We start from the raw sequence: 15,600 nt of genomic DNA, 5'->3' as shown, positions 1-15,600 counted from the left end.
TGCCAGTTTGGTTCTGGTACAAGTAGTGTGGCTGATGGAGGCACAGGGAAGAAATGCACCACTGAAGTGGCAGAGTCCACCAAGCACTCAAGTCATGTATCATTATGAAGTGGCCATCAGCTTTTGGTGCCTTGGGGCACATCAGTGCTAGCGGCAGCAGGAGGTACCAGACCTAGCCTTAACCTAGTGCTAAGGCACACAGGACAGACCAGCCTGAGGACCTGCTACAGACGGCTGTAGGGTCACTAGCCCAGACTGACCTACAGCTATCTCAGCTCTCCCTGCACCACTACGAAGTTTCCAGGGTGTCTGTGGACACTTACTGCCAGTTGTTTTAGAGCTCTGGAAGCTGGACTGTGCTGAACTTGAGAGACAGCAAGTATGTGGCGCTTGCACGCTTACACTCTGCGGAGTCATCTGCATCAGCGTGTTAACTGGGATGAAATGCTGCCAAACGCAATGTGCGTTGGTCTCACAGTGGCATAAACAAGATTCAAAGCACTGTAAAACTGATTCACAATTCCCCAGCCCAGCTGCTGGGAGCAGTCCTCCCAGTCCGCTGGGGAAGGTTGTCCCTACCTCAGCCCACCTTCAGGTTCATTTCGGTTCTTCTCCTGAAGCCAGAGTGAAAGGACAGCAAGGCTAGATGTTTCACCAGCTTCATTAAATAAATTAAAAAGTCACAGTGCTGCCAACAAACTTCAAAATCTAATTGGGTACAAACAGCTTTTATTTTGGAGGATACCAGTGAGTAGGAGAATTGCCCTAGATTTCCATTTTCCTGTGCAGTCTTGAAGGGATAGAAATAGTTTGGCCCCATGGATGTGTAAGTATAGATCCTACTGCTGAAAATATTCTGTAGGATAGCAGGGTTAGTATATGATGAGAGTTGTGAAGTATACAAATAAAAGTTTGTTTCATATAAACTCCAGTTGCTCAAACTTAGCTTCAGGTCCAAGGCAAACCACAGCCTTATGCAGTATCAGTGAAACAAATTACAGGTTTTTTTCAAGCTAAATTGTGCCTCAATCATCAGATATGTAATTCCACAATCTTTAAGTTTTATAGCTTGAAGCTCTCTTCCTTCCAGAGGAGCTCAGTGAAGACTGAGAGGGAAAAGATTTTAACACAAGCACTAATTTTTTCATATATCCCATCTGAAATGAGCTTATGAGGAGTACATATGCATTATTCATCCCATGTGCTGGCTAGAATTAATAACACATCCATTGCTTGTGATACATTATCAGTACAGAGCTGTTTACCTATATTGCATTTATGTGAAATAATGTGCAGACGTAGATTTACTTGCTTGAGAACATGATGTGAATTTTAAGGCTCAAATGATCACAGGAATTTCTCCTCAGAGTTCCTCAGTTTCCCCAGACAACACTGTCCTTTGTGCATACAATTGATCTGTGCCTTCATTTGCCCTCTTTTCATTTTAACACGTTTCTTTCACTGCTCAGGCTAAGGGAAGAAGGAAAGTCTATAAATCAATTACATCCTCACTAGCCCTGTTCTTGCTCTCTCGCATTTTGGAGCAGTCACTCATCCTCTGACTTTCTTACATTTCCAGTTTTAGCAGCTTCAGATTTCCTCACTACCCTTGTATTAATTTTCTTTTAAAATAACATCCAATTTACTATTTTTTTAAAAAAAATAAAGATATGAACATTACTATTGATTGCATAAATAAGCATTTATACTGCAGTATTAAAAGCATGGCTCTTCAGCAGCACTAACCTAGATTTACATAACATCTCTCAGCTTCTTCAGGCAAAGAACCTGTAATTTGGCACAAAGTACCTCCCTTTTGTGAAATGGCATTTATAATGATGGTACCATGTAAACAACTCAGGAATCCAAAGACAAAATTCATCTCTTAAGGTCATTATCTGGATTAATATAAGAAAAATCCCTGATGGAGTTTAGAAAGTATGAAGCAAGGAAATGGATCATACTAATCTGTGAATTCAGTGGTTCTTTTGTGGTCTGACAGATAAAATGCAGATAGTATTTTCCATTCAGTTATTACTTGTAGTGTTACCTAATATAAATTATTAATATTTTGACAACGTATGTATGTCTATTACACATTTTATACAAGATATGGTAATACCAACAGACAATTATTTCCAACAAACTTAACCCTACCGACAGATTTCGCACAGCTCTGCCATGCTGTTTATATATAAACAGATATGTATACTAAACCCACTTTTTGTCCAGGCTCAGTCTCTCTGTTTTCATTGCTTATGGCCTCAAATCTATTTTTCTTAGATTCACAGCAATATACTTTCTGCTCAGCCTTAGTCTGCTGCTCTACATGGAGATCACAATTCTCAGTGAAGACTACTTACTGATAAGGCTAGGTGAGAGGGCTCAGCGCTGTCCCCACACACTGGACACCCACCCTCACTGGCCCCCCGTAAGACCCCATCCAGCTTACTCATGATTACTTCTCCACTTGTAGTCCAACGCTTGTAACCCTGAGCAGGCAACATGACTTTTAACACTTGTCCAGAAGCGTGGCCTCAGGATGCAGTGTCCTCCTCTGAGGCAAAAGCCTGAGAGCATCAGGAGAGTGCAGGAGTGCTGCCCTTCTGCCCCCAGGCTCCGTTGCCCTGTGCCCAGGCACTGCTGGGGACACTACAGGTGCAGCTGCACAAAGCTAACTACATACTTACTGCCCGGTACTCTGCCGCTGCCTAAGCCTGGAGACACGTTTCTGCCAGTCAGACCCGCAAGGCACCAGAACAAGATCTTCCAGGGAGGCTCAGAACTAAGTGCTGATCAGCTAAGATCCTAGATCATATCTGATAGAATTCATGTGGTGGACAGGTCTCCCTTTCACAAGCCAACCCCAAACGAGAGCCAAAACTATGACCCCCCGAGATTAGCACGGTGATACTCACCTTGTTCTCCACTGTATTGCAGTATCTTTATAATAGAAATTTAAAGTGAAGGGGGTGGGTGGTGGTGCTAACTTTAATTCTGTCCATATCTGTTTTGATATCCTTGGCCTGGAACTGGAGTGCCAGGCAAAGGTCATAACCGCTTGCCCATAAAATCATATTTGATGTTTAGTTGCTTTCTATACAACAGAACAGCTTTTCTATACGATAGAACAGCCCTAAGAAGATGCACGTTGCTGCCTCAGAAGAGGCTGCAGCATGGGGCCTAGGGCACTTTTCTGAGAACCGAGGCATGTTGGTTCAAATTCTTGCCCTGAATCAGCGATGACATTTCATTTTGGGTGCCCCGCTGCCTGCTTATAAATTCTTCAGAGGGTGGCTGCTGGTGTTCTTCGGCTTTATGTAAAACTTGCACCTATTCAACAGGAAAAGAACGCAATGCCTTTAAAAAAACTAATTAAAGCACTAACAGGTGAATGGGGAGACCTGGATTCTGGTTTCTATTTCAGGCAAAGCAGGGGCTCCCCTGCAGACTCCTCAGCCCGGTGGTGAGATCCTGCTTACACGTTCATTTTCCCTTAGGGGCAAACGGGGATGAACCCCAAGTTTCCACATCCTTCTGACAGCTGAGATGTGGGGAAACTAAGAGATCTTGCTACCTCGGTGCTTTCGGGAAGGAAGAGCCTGATTTTCCTACAACACGAAGAGGTACCAAAGCGCATAGCTATGTTCCTGCAGGAGGCAAGTCCCGAGGAGCAGCTACACCATGCACCAGGCTGTGCCTGCTGGCTCTTGCACATCCCATCTTCAAGCGCCTGCGGGAGAATCCACGGGACACTGTGCGGAGGTCTGTGACCCTAAGGCAGGCACGGACCCAGCACCACCTCCACACGGGAGACAGCAATGCAGTACATTAGTGCGCCAACCTTGGCTCAACGCGGCGGCTGCAGAGAAAGCGCAGGAAGCAGTAAAATAAAGATACCACGAAAGAGACTGAAAGATAATTTGTAATTAATCACTTTCATACAGGATGACGTAAAGCAGACTTAAAATTATGGAGAATTAGCCAGACAATTGCAGCTTTAGCACATACTGTCATGGTTACTTCAAAACTGTCTACATACCACACTCTAACAGGCTTAAAAGGGTCTCAATGGAACTTTTAAACTATTTGCTTTTTAAATAAAGGAGGCTATTTGTGGCAATAATACTTTTGATGAAGGGTTCAGAGTCAACTGTAACTGATACATATGATTGATGTCCATAATAATCACACATTTCTGTAATCCTTCCTCATCCATAATGGTTCTGAGCTTACATTTTGGATATTATTAATACTCAGACAAAAATAACTTGTGGACAATATCATGTTCTCAACATGGTTAAAGAATTAATCTGGTTTTGTAAAACTGTTTAAGAATGATGGATACTTTTTCCTGCTTGAGTAAACACTAGCTAATTCTCCAGACCTCCTTTCTCTGTTCATGGAAATGCAAGTCCAAAAGATTTCATGGATATTTAAAGGATGGCACCAAATACTGCATACAGAAAGATTAATTTCTTCACTTGCTAAGGATCTGATACCATTCATTACACTGTTAACACTTCAGTACTGGAGTTTTGTTGGTTTTTAATTTGCAAGAGAGAACACAATGAATTTAGGAACAACATCAAATGGAGAGAAAAAAATGAGGCAGCTGAAATGTAGCTCTGCAAAGAGACTCCAAGTGAAAGTATCACACTTATTTTTATTCTAGATAAGCAACAGGACAGCTTGGAATAAATATAGATTGAAAATTTCTTCGTCTCTTTAATGACTTCAAAGAGGCTAAACAAAGACACAGAAGAGTTGAACATTGCTGTGTACAACACAGTAAACATTAAAATTTTATACCTGAGCAAAAAAGGAATTTAACTATTAACTACCGCATGCAGAATAACTGATAAGTTATCACATAAACCTAGCATACTGTTATTAGGTTACAGTCATTCAGATGTTCTTAATTTTTACAAAGTCTAAAGATGGAAAAAGCTCCAAGACGAGATGAGTGTGTGACATAAAATCACAATAAGGAAAAGCACATTACCATTTAGCAGCCTTTCCAGAGGACCAAAATTATCTGCTGTTTTATTATCCAGGGAGAAAGCAGCAACAATTCAAAGCCTGTGGAGTTAATAACACATTAGACATTTAAGCAGGTCCTGAAAATGAAAATATTGGCAGTTTATGAAGTGCTCACAGAAGACCTGAGCCTGCATCCCCTGCCCTCAAATGCCACTTTAAAGCACTGCGTTTGCGAGCTATTCCCAGCACAGAATGAAAGGTAGGGATACGGAAGGGGATTACTGATCAGGTCACAGGCTCGTGATTTTCTCACCAGCATAACCACAGCCAATTCTTAAGGAATGACTTTTTTCCCCATTTGACTGACGAAAATGCACATTTAATTTTATGTGGAAAGTTGACCTTTCTTCACATTGAATCTGTTGTTTGGGTGGGGGGTGTTTTCCTTTTCTCTTTTCTTTTTTTTTTGCCCTAATACATCTCAAATGCTGTGGTCTGAAGTACTTCAGTACAAGTCAAAAACCAGAAGAATATTTCTCTTCTTAATTCCCTTATCTTTGCAAAAGATGCCTGTGGGAGAGAAGGGGTCTGAAAAATTTGAGATTTAACCAGCACAGTCCATTCCCCCCGGACAGGCTTCATTCTCCTGGCAGACTTCTGCTCTCCCTGATCTCCATACCCAATATAAAAATTACCTGCTCCCACCAGCAATACTCCTGTGCTACAAATCAGCTGTTTGCCTTCCTATAGCAAAACCAGCAAACTCTGCCTTTGGCATTCAGACTTGTTAAAAAGAGATGGGAGGGATGGGAGCGTCTCTTGCCCTGTTAGAGACGGCCATAAACAAAGTCGCTCCCTTCTATTTCCTTGCAGTTGTAACAATTACATACTCTTGATGCCAATCAACTCCCCTCAAATCATACCTGCTACTTTTCTTTCACCATTTATGAATAAAATTATGCATTAAAAATGCACGTGTCAAAACGGATATATCCCTTTGTCCACAACGTATTCGTTTCTTCTTTAAAGTCAGCCATCTTAGACATTGGTAGGTTGTGTGAAAGAGTCTCCGGGGAATTGAATCCTCTTTGCTTCTAGTTTCTTCCTGGCTTTGAAAGCCGCTGATACTTCAGGGTGGATGGAGTCCAGCCGCTGTTCACACTGGAAGGCCATGAGGAAGGCCGTCCTGTAGTTGTTATTCATCCAGCCATAGAGAAGGGGGTTAGCAAATGTCGAGCACATGGCAATGACATGAAACACTGTGTAGATGAGTTTGTACTCTTTCAGGTCTAACACCTGACTGTCAATGTCACTGACTAGCTGGAAGGTGTGAAATGGCAGCCAGCTGACAGCAAACACCACAACCACACACACCAGCATCTTGGTGGTTTTCCGCCGCCGGTGGTGGTAGTGGTCATTCCCCGCCCCAGGACTAACGTGGTTCTTGAGCTTGGTCCAAATACAGGTGTAGGCATAGGAGATGACTGCCAGCGGCAGCACATACTGGATCAGGAGCATGGAGATGCTGTAGATGGTGCCGTAGTTGAGCTGCCCCTCCCCTGGCCACTTCTCAGAGCAGACCACGATCTTGAAGTCAGGAATGATCTCAATCAATGAGTACTCACGGAAGATGGCCAGAGGACTTGCCAACAGAGCGCTGACTGCCCAGGCAACTCCTATAATCAGGAAGCTGATCCGCTTAGATATTTTGCTTTCCAAGTGGTAGACGATGCAGCGGTGCCGATCCAAAGCGATCACAGTCAAGGTAACAGTAGACACATGCACGGCAAGAGCCTGGGCATAAGGCACCAGGTGGCACAAGACCGGGCCCAGTTTCCATTCGCCCAACAGCGTGTAAACCAAAGTGAAGGGCAGGCACAACGTGTTCACCAGCAGGTCAGCCACAGCCAGGTTGGCAATGAAGAAGTTCGTCACTGTGCGCATGCTTTTGAACTTGATGATCACGTGGATCACGAGGGAGTTCCCGATCACCCCCAGCAGGATGATGGAGCAGTAAGCGAAGATGAGGATTATCTGCACTTCAACTAGCGTTGTGCTGTCCTTCAGTTCTGGTTTAGGGTCCAGAGCCAATTCGTTGAGCGGTGTGGTGTATCTCGGCAAGTACAGCTTGGTGAACAGCTCCATCTTCGTTTCATCTGTCTGGTTTTCTTCACCTCCTACTTCCAGGCGCCCCATCCTTGCAGCAGCCTGGTCTAAGCAACAGAGTTGGCCCTGAAAACAAAAAGAGTACAAGAACACGTGGAGAAATCAGTCCTCAGTGGCTAAGACAAGAAGTAACAAGCTAAAGCTACAGCTCTTTCCTCCTCTAACCCACATTCTACGTCGCAGGATTAAGAGATCTGTCTTAATATATTTAAATTCTGTTGCCCTCACATTTGAAGCCCGATCCCATAATATTATTCAGGCATGACTCCTGCTGAAAATTGGGACAGATTTCAAAAGCATTTCAAAGACAAAGTTTGCCTAAGTAAATGCAGAAGGATTAAGATCCTGCTGGGCGGCATATCCTTTTTTTTACAATCCACTACCTAAAACTACTGCTGATTTAGCACAAAACTTCCATTAATACCTATGGGAATTCTACATGGCACGGCACCATCCAGACTGTTATTAGCATAATAATCTTCCGGCTTTTCCTTAATGGAAAGTGTTTCCTTTAAATTGTTACTGAATTCTTACAGGTTTACTCCCCTCCTTGATACCACAGAACTAATTACCAAGGTCTTTCTTTAAGAAACTTTCTTTCAGGAAAGTTTGTGCCACAAGGCAAGGAAAAATACCACTCTAACAGAACTGAAATAATAGCATTTCTCTGAAATGACTGTGTAACCTATTCATGCTGAAATTAACTCAAGAAACAATTAAAACTCAGTTATACATAATATTTCCTTTCTGTGTAATGTCTGAGAAAACGCAGCTCCTTGGAGGCTGCCGATCAGGGATTCGTTTCTGACTGCAGTCATAGAGAAAAGCTAATCATTCCCCTGCCAATGTCAGTAAAAATTCCACCACTGGCATCAAAATCACATTTTGTTGCCTTCCCCACGCAGGCTGAGCCAAATTCTATGCTGCCCTAAGACTTCAGCAGGCACGGATGGATACATGGATGTTTTACAGTTAACTGCTGACTCAGACTTCAGTCTTAAATAAAATGGGCATGTCCCCACCCAGGCTGCCCAGACCATGGGTGGCATGCTCAGCGGGCACCGTGCACCTGGGGACTCCTTGGCTTGACCTGGGAAAATGCTAAGAACCTGCCGATGCCCAGCAGGCTCACCGATAAAACACCACTGGCTGCTGCGGAGGGGAAAGTCACACCTGAGTTACCAGCTCTGCTTCCCCATTCATACATTCCCGAAGGGAAAGCGAGAGTAGCGAAGAAATGTCACCGTCTGGCCATCAGGTGTTACACATAGCTTAATTCGTCACAAATTCAGGTCTGCCTAAAGAGACAGCCTAGCTATTAATGCCTTTGGTTTCAGATGGGATTTTTTTTTTAAAAAAAAAATCAGATTCACTTTATTGTAGGCTGTCATCCCTACCTCTGTCCCCATTAACTATCTGTGAGTGGCATCCTTAGGTGTAATTTCTGAACAGAAAGGAAGGTTGTCTACCAGCAGGTGATGGAGCCCATCGTGTTTGCTTGCATCTCAGACAATACTCCAAAGGATTTCTCAGTGCAAGCTCTTTTTGCAAAAGCAACAGTTAGAATGGGCTGAAAGGCATTTTTCCCCCAACTAAACTGGTCAGAATTAAGCTATAGGGTCTCTGCATTTACTGCACAATTAATAGGGTAAGCCTGAGATGCAAAACACTGCAAGATACGTATCAGTGTCGGCTGTTCGTGCAAGCTTACTCTGCCGATTTTAGTAATATAAGCAGTTATCAACTACTAGCTTAAGCACGGGTGGCACAGATTCCTCATAAATACACCTTTGGTCCACCAGCTTAAAACATTAAAAGATCCACCACAATTTGCACAGCCAAGACTATGCAGAAGTTCAGAACTCTGCTCAGCAGTTTCCTTCGACCTGTGTACCTACACCCAAGGAGTATCCTTGCATGTATCATTAATGTAGAGATTTGGTGAGGTCCTAGGACCCTCAGGTGCTCCAAAATCTCATAATTTTTTCAGTGCAAAATAAAGGCAGGTCATATTTATACACTGTAGCAAAAGGGTGGGAGGGAAGGCAAATTTCACAGGTTTTTCCCTTCCTTCCAGGCAGGAGGATGTAGCTCAGCCAAAGAACGTAGCATCCCTTTCTTCCCAAGAATATTGTCACCTGTTTCTCTAGTCCCTGACTTTCAATTCCTACTTCCAACACACGCCCCCCTTTTATTTTTTTAGCAAAGCATTCTTTATTCTGCCACTTTTATTTTCTTTGTCACTGCCCTGTTTCAGCTGATGAAAGGCGTTTGGGTCTTGTCAATAAGCAAAAGCTGAGGGAGGTAGGGGGAATGAGCAGGGTTTCACACAGAAATGAGCTGGCCTGTCCGTAAGCGATGAAATGAACTGGATGAGCCCGACATTGTCGGTGGGACGGTCAGTGGGCAAAGAACCAGCGGGGAAACCGCAGTGGCGTTTGACACTTCAGGCAGTGTGCCACAGGACCCTTTCTGCTCTTTTTTGGTGTAAACCCTCCCGCTGACAGCATCTATTTGCACACCTTGCACACTGCACGGGCACTGGGGGGTTTGTCCCATTTGCTTTTTCCCCCACAGCCAGGTCCTCAGGGGCGGGCATCACACTGCACCTCACCTGGGGCCGAGGAAAGCCCGCAGAGACCCACCTCGGTGCCGAGAGCGAGTGCCGAGCACGGAACGCGGCATCGCAGGTTTCCAGCGGGACCGCAGCGCCTGCGTTGGGGAACGGCTGGGGGTGCTGGAGCCGCCGGTAGCGGCAAGCGCGCAGCCGGGGCATCGCCGCTGCCCCCCGCTCCCCAACCGGGCCGGCGGGCACTCCAACCGGGAGCGGCGGGCACCCCAGCCGGCTCCGCAGGGACCCAGCCGGGAGCGGCGGGCACTCCAACCGGGAGCGGCGGGCACCCCAGCCGGCTCCGCAGGGACCCAGCCGGGAGCGGCGGGCACATCAACCGGGAGCGGCGGGCACCCCAGCCGGGAGCGGCGGGCACCCCAGCCGGCTCCGCAGGGACCCAGCCAGGAGCGGCGGGCACATCAACCGGCTCCGCGGGCACCCCAGCCGGGAGCGGCGGGGACCCCAGTCGGGAGCGGCGGGCACATCAACCGGGAGCGGCGGGGACTCTAGCCGGGAGCGGCGGGCAGGCACATCAACCGGGAGCGGCGGAGACCCCAACCGGGCGCGGCGGGGACCCCAGCCGGGAGCGGCGGGGACTCCAACCCGCCGCCCCGCGCCGGCCGCACCCCTCGGGCCCCCCCTCCCCGTTTTCACCCCCTCCCCGTTTTCACCCCCCTCCCGCCCCGAGCGTGGCCACCGCCGGCTCCCGCCGCGGCAGCCGGTGCCCAGGGCAGGGCAGGGCGCGCAGCCCGCTCGCCCCGCGGAGGCCCGGCTGCCCCCGCCTCCCACGGCACGGTCCCCCCGCACGCCGCCGCCGCCCCCCGCACACTCACCGGGGCGGCCCTCTCCTCCCTGGCGCTGGGGCTGGGGCAGCGGCGCGGCGCGGCGCGCCCCGTCGAAAGTTTGGAGGCGGCGGCGGCGGCCCCCGCACGCCGGAGGGGCGGGACGGGGCGGCCCGGCCCGGCCCGGCCCCGCCGGCTGGGGAAGGGCTCCGAGGAAGGGCTCGGGCGGGGCGGCGGGGCCGGCGCGTCAGCCGTGGCTGCGGGCGGGCGGGACGCGGCTCCACCCGCCGGGCTCGGGCGCCGGGCGCGGCTCTGGGCCCCGCTCGCAGGGCCGGCCGCAGCCCCCACGCACCCGGGGGGCCGCACGGCAGCGCTGCCGGCGCGGAAAGGGGGCCTGGGGGTGGGGGTCGCGCCGGGCCCGAGCCTGAGCCTGCTTCCCGGCTTTCCCGGCTCCGGGAAACAGCTCCGAACAGCTGCTGAAACCCCTCGGCTGCAAGCACCCGGTTTGCACGGGTTTGCTGTTCCCCGTAAGCAGATGTAGGTACTGCCAGAGCAGGTGTAAGGATGCATACAGCACTTACATACTCTGTCCAGAGCAAAATGAAAGGCTGCATATTTACCAAGCTGCAAAAGGTAAAGACAACAGCTGCTGGGGTTTTCAGTTCTGTGTTCAGTAACCTTCCAAAAAAATGCTCTCCTGCCAGGCAGCTTAACGCGGGAGCAGCTCCAGCCAGCATTGCTGTCCTTCTGGTAGGGTCCAGCTTTGTTAACTCCATCAGGAGGGTCTACTTAGCATTTTGCTGTGTGCCCGGTGCACCTCTTGTAGGTAAAACTCCTGAGACTCAGCGGAGTGTCTCCTCCGCACAGGGTCTGAGGGCCTGGGTCACCACACGGGGCTTCAGCCCCAGCTGTAGCCCCCAACAACAGGAACCAGGAGGCTTGGCTTATTCCGTGGCTACTGCACTGATGCTTGAAGAATTCCCGGACCTTACAAAAGCTGCTATCCAGAACAGGAGTGCTCCTTTGCTTTCTGTCACTTAGGTAAATTTGCATTAACATTTCTCGTAGTTTCAAGGATCGGCAACATCACCTTCCCTCTTCTGTCCTCCTTTTCTTCCAAAGGAAACTGTTCAAGAGCTCTTCCTTTGTCAAAGGTAAAGTGCCTTGCTTTGGTTATAGCTCAATATTATGCTCTCATCAAGAGCACAGAACATAAACAGAGTATCAAGGAACAACTGTGATTTGCCGTCGGTTTTGAAATTCAAAGCATGTCTTGAGAACCCCCTTGCATCTTTACTAATTCAGGCTGTCTCTTTGCGCAGGGCCTTGCTCTTAGTCCTTCAGCACTTCTGAGACTGCTAATGGAATACTCCCAGCTTGTTGCAAAATAGAGGTCTTTGATGACTGAATAACAAGCCAGGAGTTTCAGTTTTCCTACCCCTGCTTATTTCCTTTCCCAAGTCAATTTAATTGTAGGGTTTATTTTTTTGGTCTATCAGCAGATGTAAATACATGGCATAAGTTTTAGTAATTTATGATGCATAATATATGGCTGTAACAGCCTTCAGTTCTTCCCTTTCCTTCTCTTACAAATAGTCAATAGTGGCGTTTCGCTCACCTCAGGGGTGTTGCTATCGTGCTCTATTCTGCACACTCTTTCTAGCTTAACGTGTGGTTTTGCTTCTCCTAATGTCTTGGGAAGTGTAGTGAAATGCTACAAGTATTTGCAATCTGTCCAGCTGAGGTTTCCATAGCTAAGGAAAGGCTGTTCCTTACTTTCACTTACAAACTCCTGGAGAAAGTCAAGAAGATGTACAAATCCCTAGAAGCCAGCGAGGTTGGCTTCCCGTGTAAGGGAGAGAAGGTATTACTTCCTCTTCCAAGGCAATTCTGTGCTCAAGCATGACTGAAATGCTTAATGGGAATGTATTTCCAATAAACAACAGCAGTTTTTATTGCTCCTAACGGAGTGGAATTTAAGGGCCCCATAAATACCACCTTGAACCAAAAACCCCATGAAAACATTAATATCAAGGGCAGAAAAAGTCAAGTAGCAAATGGGTTGTTCAGTATGAAATGTGCTGCTGGGTAACCACCTCCAAAGCACCTGTGGATACTTTTCTTTGTGTGCACTTAATTTCCATCCCATAAACCAGTCATTGAACCACAGAACCATATATATCAGATGGAACTTCCAGGCATTTTCTTGTCCAATCTCATGCCTAGAGCAGATCTAGATGCAGCAGGTTGCCCCAGGCTATGTCTCCAAGAGGGCTTTAAGTATCTCCAAAGTAAGAGATACTGCCTTCACTGGGCAGCCCATCCCAGGATTTGACGACTTTCACAAAAAGACAAAAATTCTTCAAATCAAGTCAGAATTTCCCATGTTCCAGCTTGTACCAAATGCCTCTTGCCCTAGCCATGTGCTCTTTCCAGTAGTTGTGGACAGGAGTTAGATTTCTCTTTTGCCTCGGCTTCTTTAAGGCTGAACAAACTCGGTTCCCTCAGCCCCACTTTGAAAGTTAACGTGGTCCAGCCTCAATCATCTTGGTAGCTCTGTGTTGGACTTATTCCAGTCTGTCAATGTCTTTCTAGCACTGGGAGCCCCAAACTGGACCCAATATTTCAGATGTGGTCTCACAACTGGTGAATAGAGGGCAATAGCCACTCCTCAACCTGCTGGCTACACTTTTACTATGTCTTGATATAAACTGTAAGTCAGACTGTGTAAGTTGGCTTGCAGTAAATAAATTAGCTGTATGAACTTTAAGTCCCAGCCTCCTATTTAAGGCGAGCCTAGAAATGAGCCTTTATGTGAATATGTATATGTATTAAGGTGAAATATAGATAGTCTAGGTTAACAGCTGAAAAAAATACCTGTTGGAATTAGGTTGATTCTGCTGTGAATTACACTTATGAAGGTATGGCAGGGTGTAAGAAATTTGATATACGTATCTTACCTCCAGCAGTATCTGTTTAATACTTTTTTACTGCTAGAAAATTGTCTTGTCAAATTCCATCCAACCTAGAGTTTTTTTCAGAGGGAATAATAAGCGTTTCTGCCAGCTCGTCAGAAGTTTGCCAGTTTTCAGGAGCAAAAGAAAGATCTGCAGGTAGTACCCAGACTTGAAGCTCTAATGACTTTTGTTTCAGTCATAGAACTAGGTAAGAGTTGCCACTCTTTGTCCATAAATTGTCCCACATCAGGTATGCTGGAGTGGCAAATAAGGCTTGATAAATATCAGCAGGACAGAAGAGGCAGAAGCTGTCCCATCCCCTGTCCCCCAAACAATGTTTTTCTTATTTCATTTACTGTCAGAAGTAAATTTAAAAGGAGCCACTGCCCTTTGAGTGCTGACCTTTAAAAGCAGTGCTGTGTTGCACGGCAGTCACTTGAGCCAAACTCTGCCAGTCCTTACTCATGCAGATTTTCCTGGAGTGACTCAGGTTTTGGGGAGTGGAGCATTCTACATAACACAGACAGTCCTTCAAAAATAAAATGGAAAGAAAACCAATAATACCTGAGAACATGACCTTGAGAGAGAATAGCTGTCTTGGGTCTTTTATATGGTGCCAACATGGACATAGTATAATATAAAATTGTACAGGACAAAGATTTTTCTTGCTTAAATGACAGAACAGAATTTTTTAGGCAGCTAAGGAATGAAGTTTCTACTTACATAGACCTGTGAACATTTTGGAATACATTTAGAAATTGTCATTTGTTCTCGTTCCCTTTTGGTTTAGATTCAGCCTTACAGGTTCAATTCTTTTTCAAATGCAGTAATAAGAAATAGCTGTATGCTTAAATAAGTGTGATCAATCCACTTTAGATGACTAAAATAAATACACACCAGCAGGGAATGTGAAAAATTGGTAGATATGTGTAAGTACCAACTTTGAGTTGCTAACAGCGGTACTTCACAGCCAGTGCTGGTTAAATAATCAGTTTAGTGCCTCTAGTTCCAAAACTAATACCGCCAGAGGCTCAATTCGATTGCCTGTTTGCTCACACACTGTGACGGGGTTTAGCACCATTCCTGTATAAGACAAGGCTGCAGAGCTGAGGGCTGTGTTCCAAGCGTGGTCTTCCCAAAGCATCTAGTGCATTGCTGTACACTTCTGCCATTCAGAGAAAGTTAAAACTGTAAAGTCAAGTAGCTCATCCAATAAATAACAGGTTTAAAGTTGCCCGTTTGACACCAGCACAGCTGTTTGCGTTTGTATGACTATGGTGCAGTCTTTAACTATTCACATTATTTTTCAGCATCCCAAATTGGCAATGCTTATACAGTCAGTACATTCTCGGTATTTCTTTATATTCTCAGTATAGATCTTGCTGTCTCAATCATTCTCTTTAGCAACATGCTATCCTTTCTCTGCAGAGAATATAGAAATTGACGTTTCTTTGCAGGGTTTTCTATGGTCTTTTCATTACTAGACCTTGACCAGAACTACTCAACCTTTATTAAGATCTACTTTCTGTCATCTGGAATTCAAAGAGGCTGACCAAGCATTTAATTGGATTTAAAAATACAAGGCATAAACCGTTTTTCTGTATTTTTTGTTGCTCACATTTTAGACAGTTTTTTCTTCAAACTCATAGCATCCTATTTTTCCTTCATTCAATTTCTTTTTAAACACAGAGATTTCTGTAATGTGGAAGGTGACACTTCATTAAGGTATTGACAGTTTGGTATACAACCAGTTGTTGCCATTTCTAAAGAGTTTTTAGATGTTCCCGAGGCAAGCATACTCTATTTATTTTTAGCGCATTCATCATAGAAAATAGATTCTCACATATAGCTTAGAGCCTGAATACGATACAAACTTCAGTCCTCAGTTTCTGGTAGCTGGAAAAGCTATATATCTCTAAATGGTTTCCAAAAGTGAGTCAACTGTATCTGCTTGCTCTGTGCTTGCTTGTACGTCAGTTAGTGCTAATTCTGGAAATCTTTGGGTGTTACAAGCAGCAATACCAGTCACTCTTTGTTGTGCCTAAAAATTATTCTCGTTACAATTTTGAAAAGCTATGTGTGTTTGTAAAACTTAATCAGA

At 46.0% G+C, this 15,600-nt stretch overlaps 1 protein-coding gene across 1 annotated transcript; it reads right to left on the bottom strand.

Annotated features, from left to right (window-relative positions):
* Window positions 1-4,708: 4,708 nt before the first annotated feature.
* NPY2R (neuropeptide Y receptor Y2) lies at window positions 4,709-7,210 on the bottom strand. The gene has a single exon (XM_005438647.2). It carries the CDS (start codon window positions 7,177-7,179, stop codon window positions 6,022-6,024), a length of 1,158 nt encoding a protein of 385 aa, XP_005438704.1. The 5' UTR covers window positions 7,180-7,210; the 3' UTR covers window positions 4,709-6,021.
* Window positions 7,211-15,600: the final 8,390 nt, after the last annotated feature.

The sequence above is a fragment of the Falco cherrug genome, chromosome 1 (assembly GCF_023634085.1).
Source record: "Falco cherrug isolate bFalChe1 chromosome 1, bFalChe1.pri, whole genome shotgun sequence".
NCBI lineage: Eukaryota > Metazoa > Chordata > Aves > Falconiformes > Falconidae > Falco > Falco cherrug.
The sequence above is the reverse complement of the archived record's forward strand: the minus strand, read 5'-3'. Positions and strand labels throughout refer to the sequence as shown.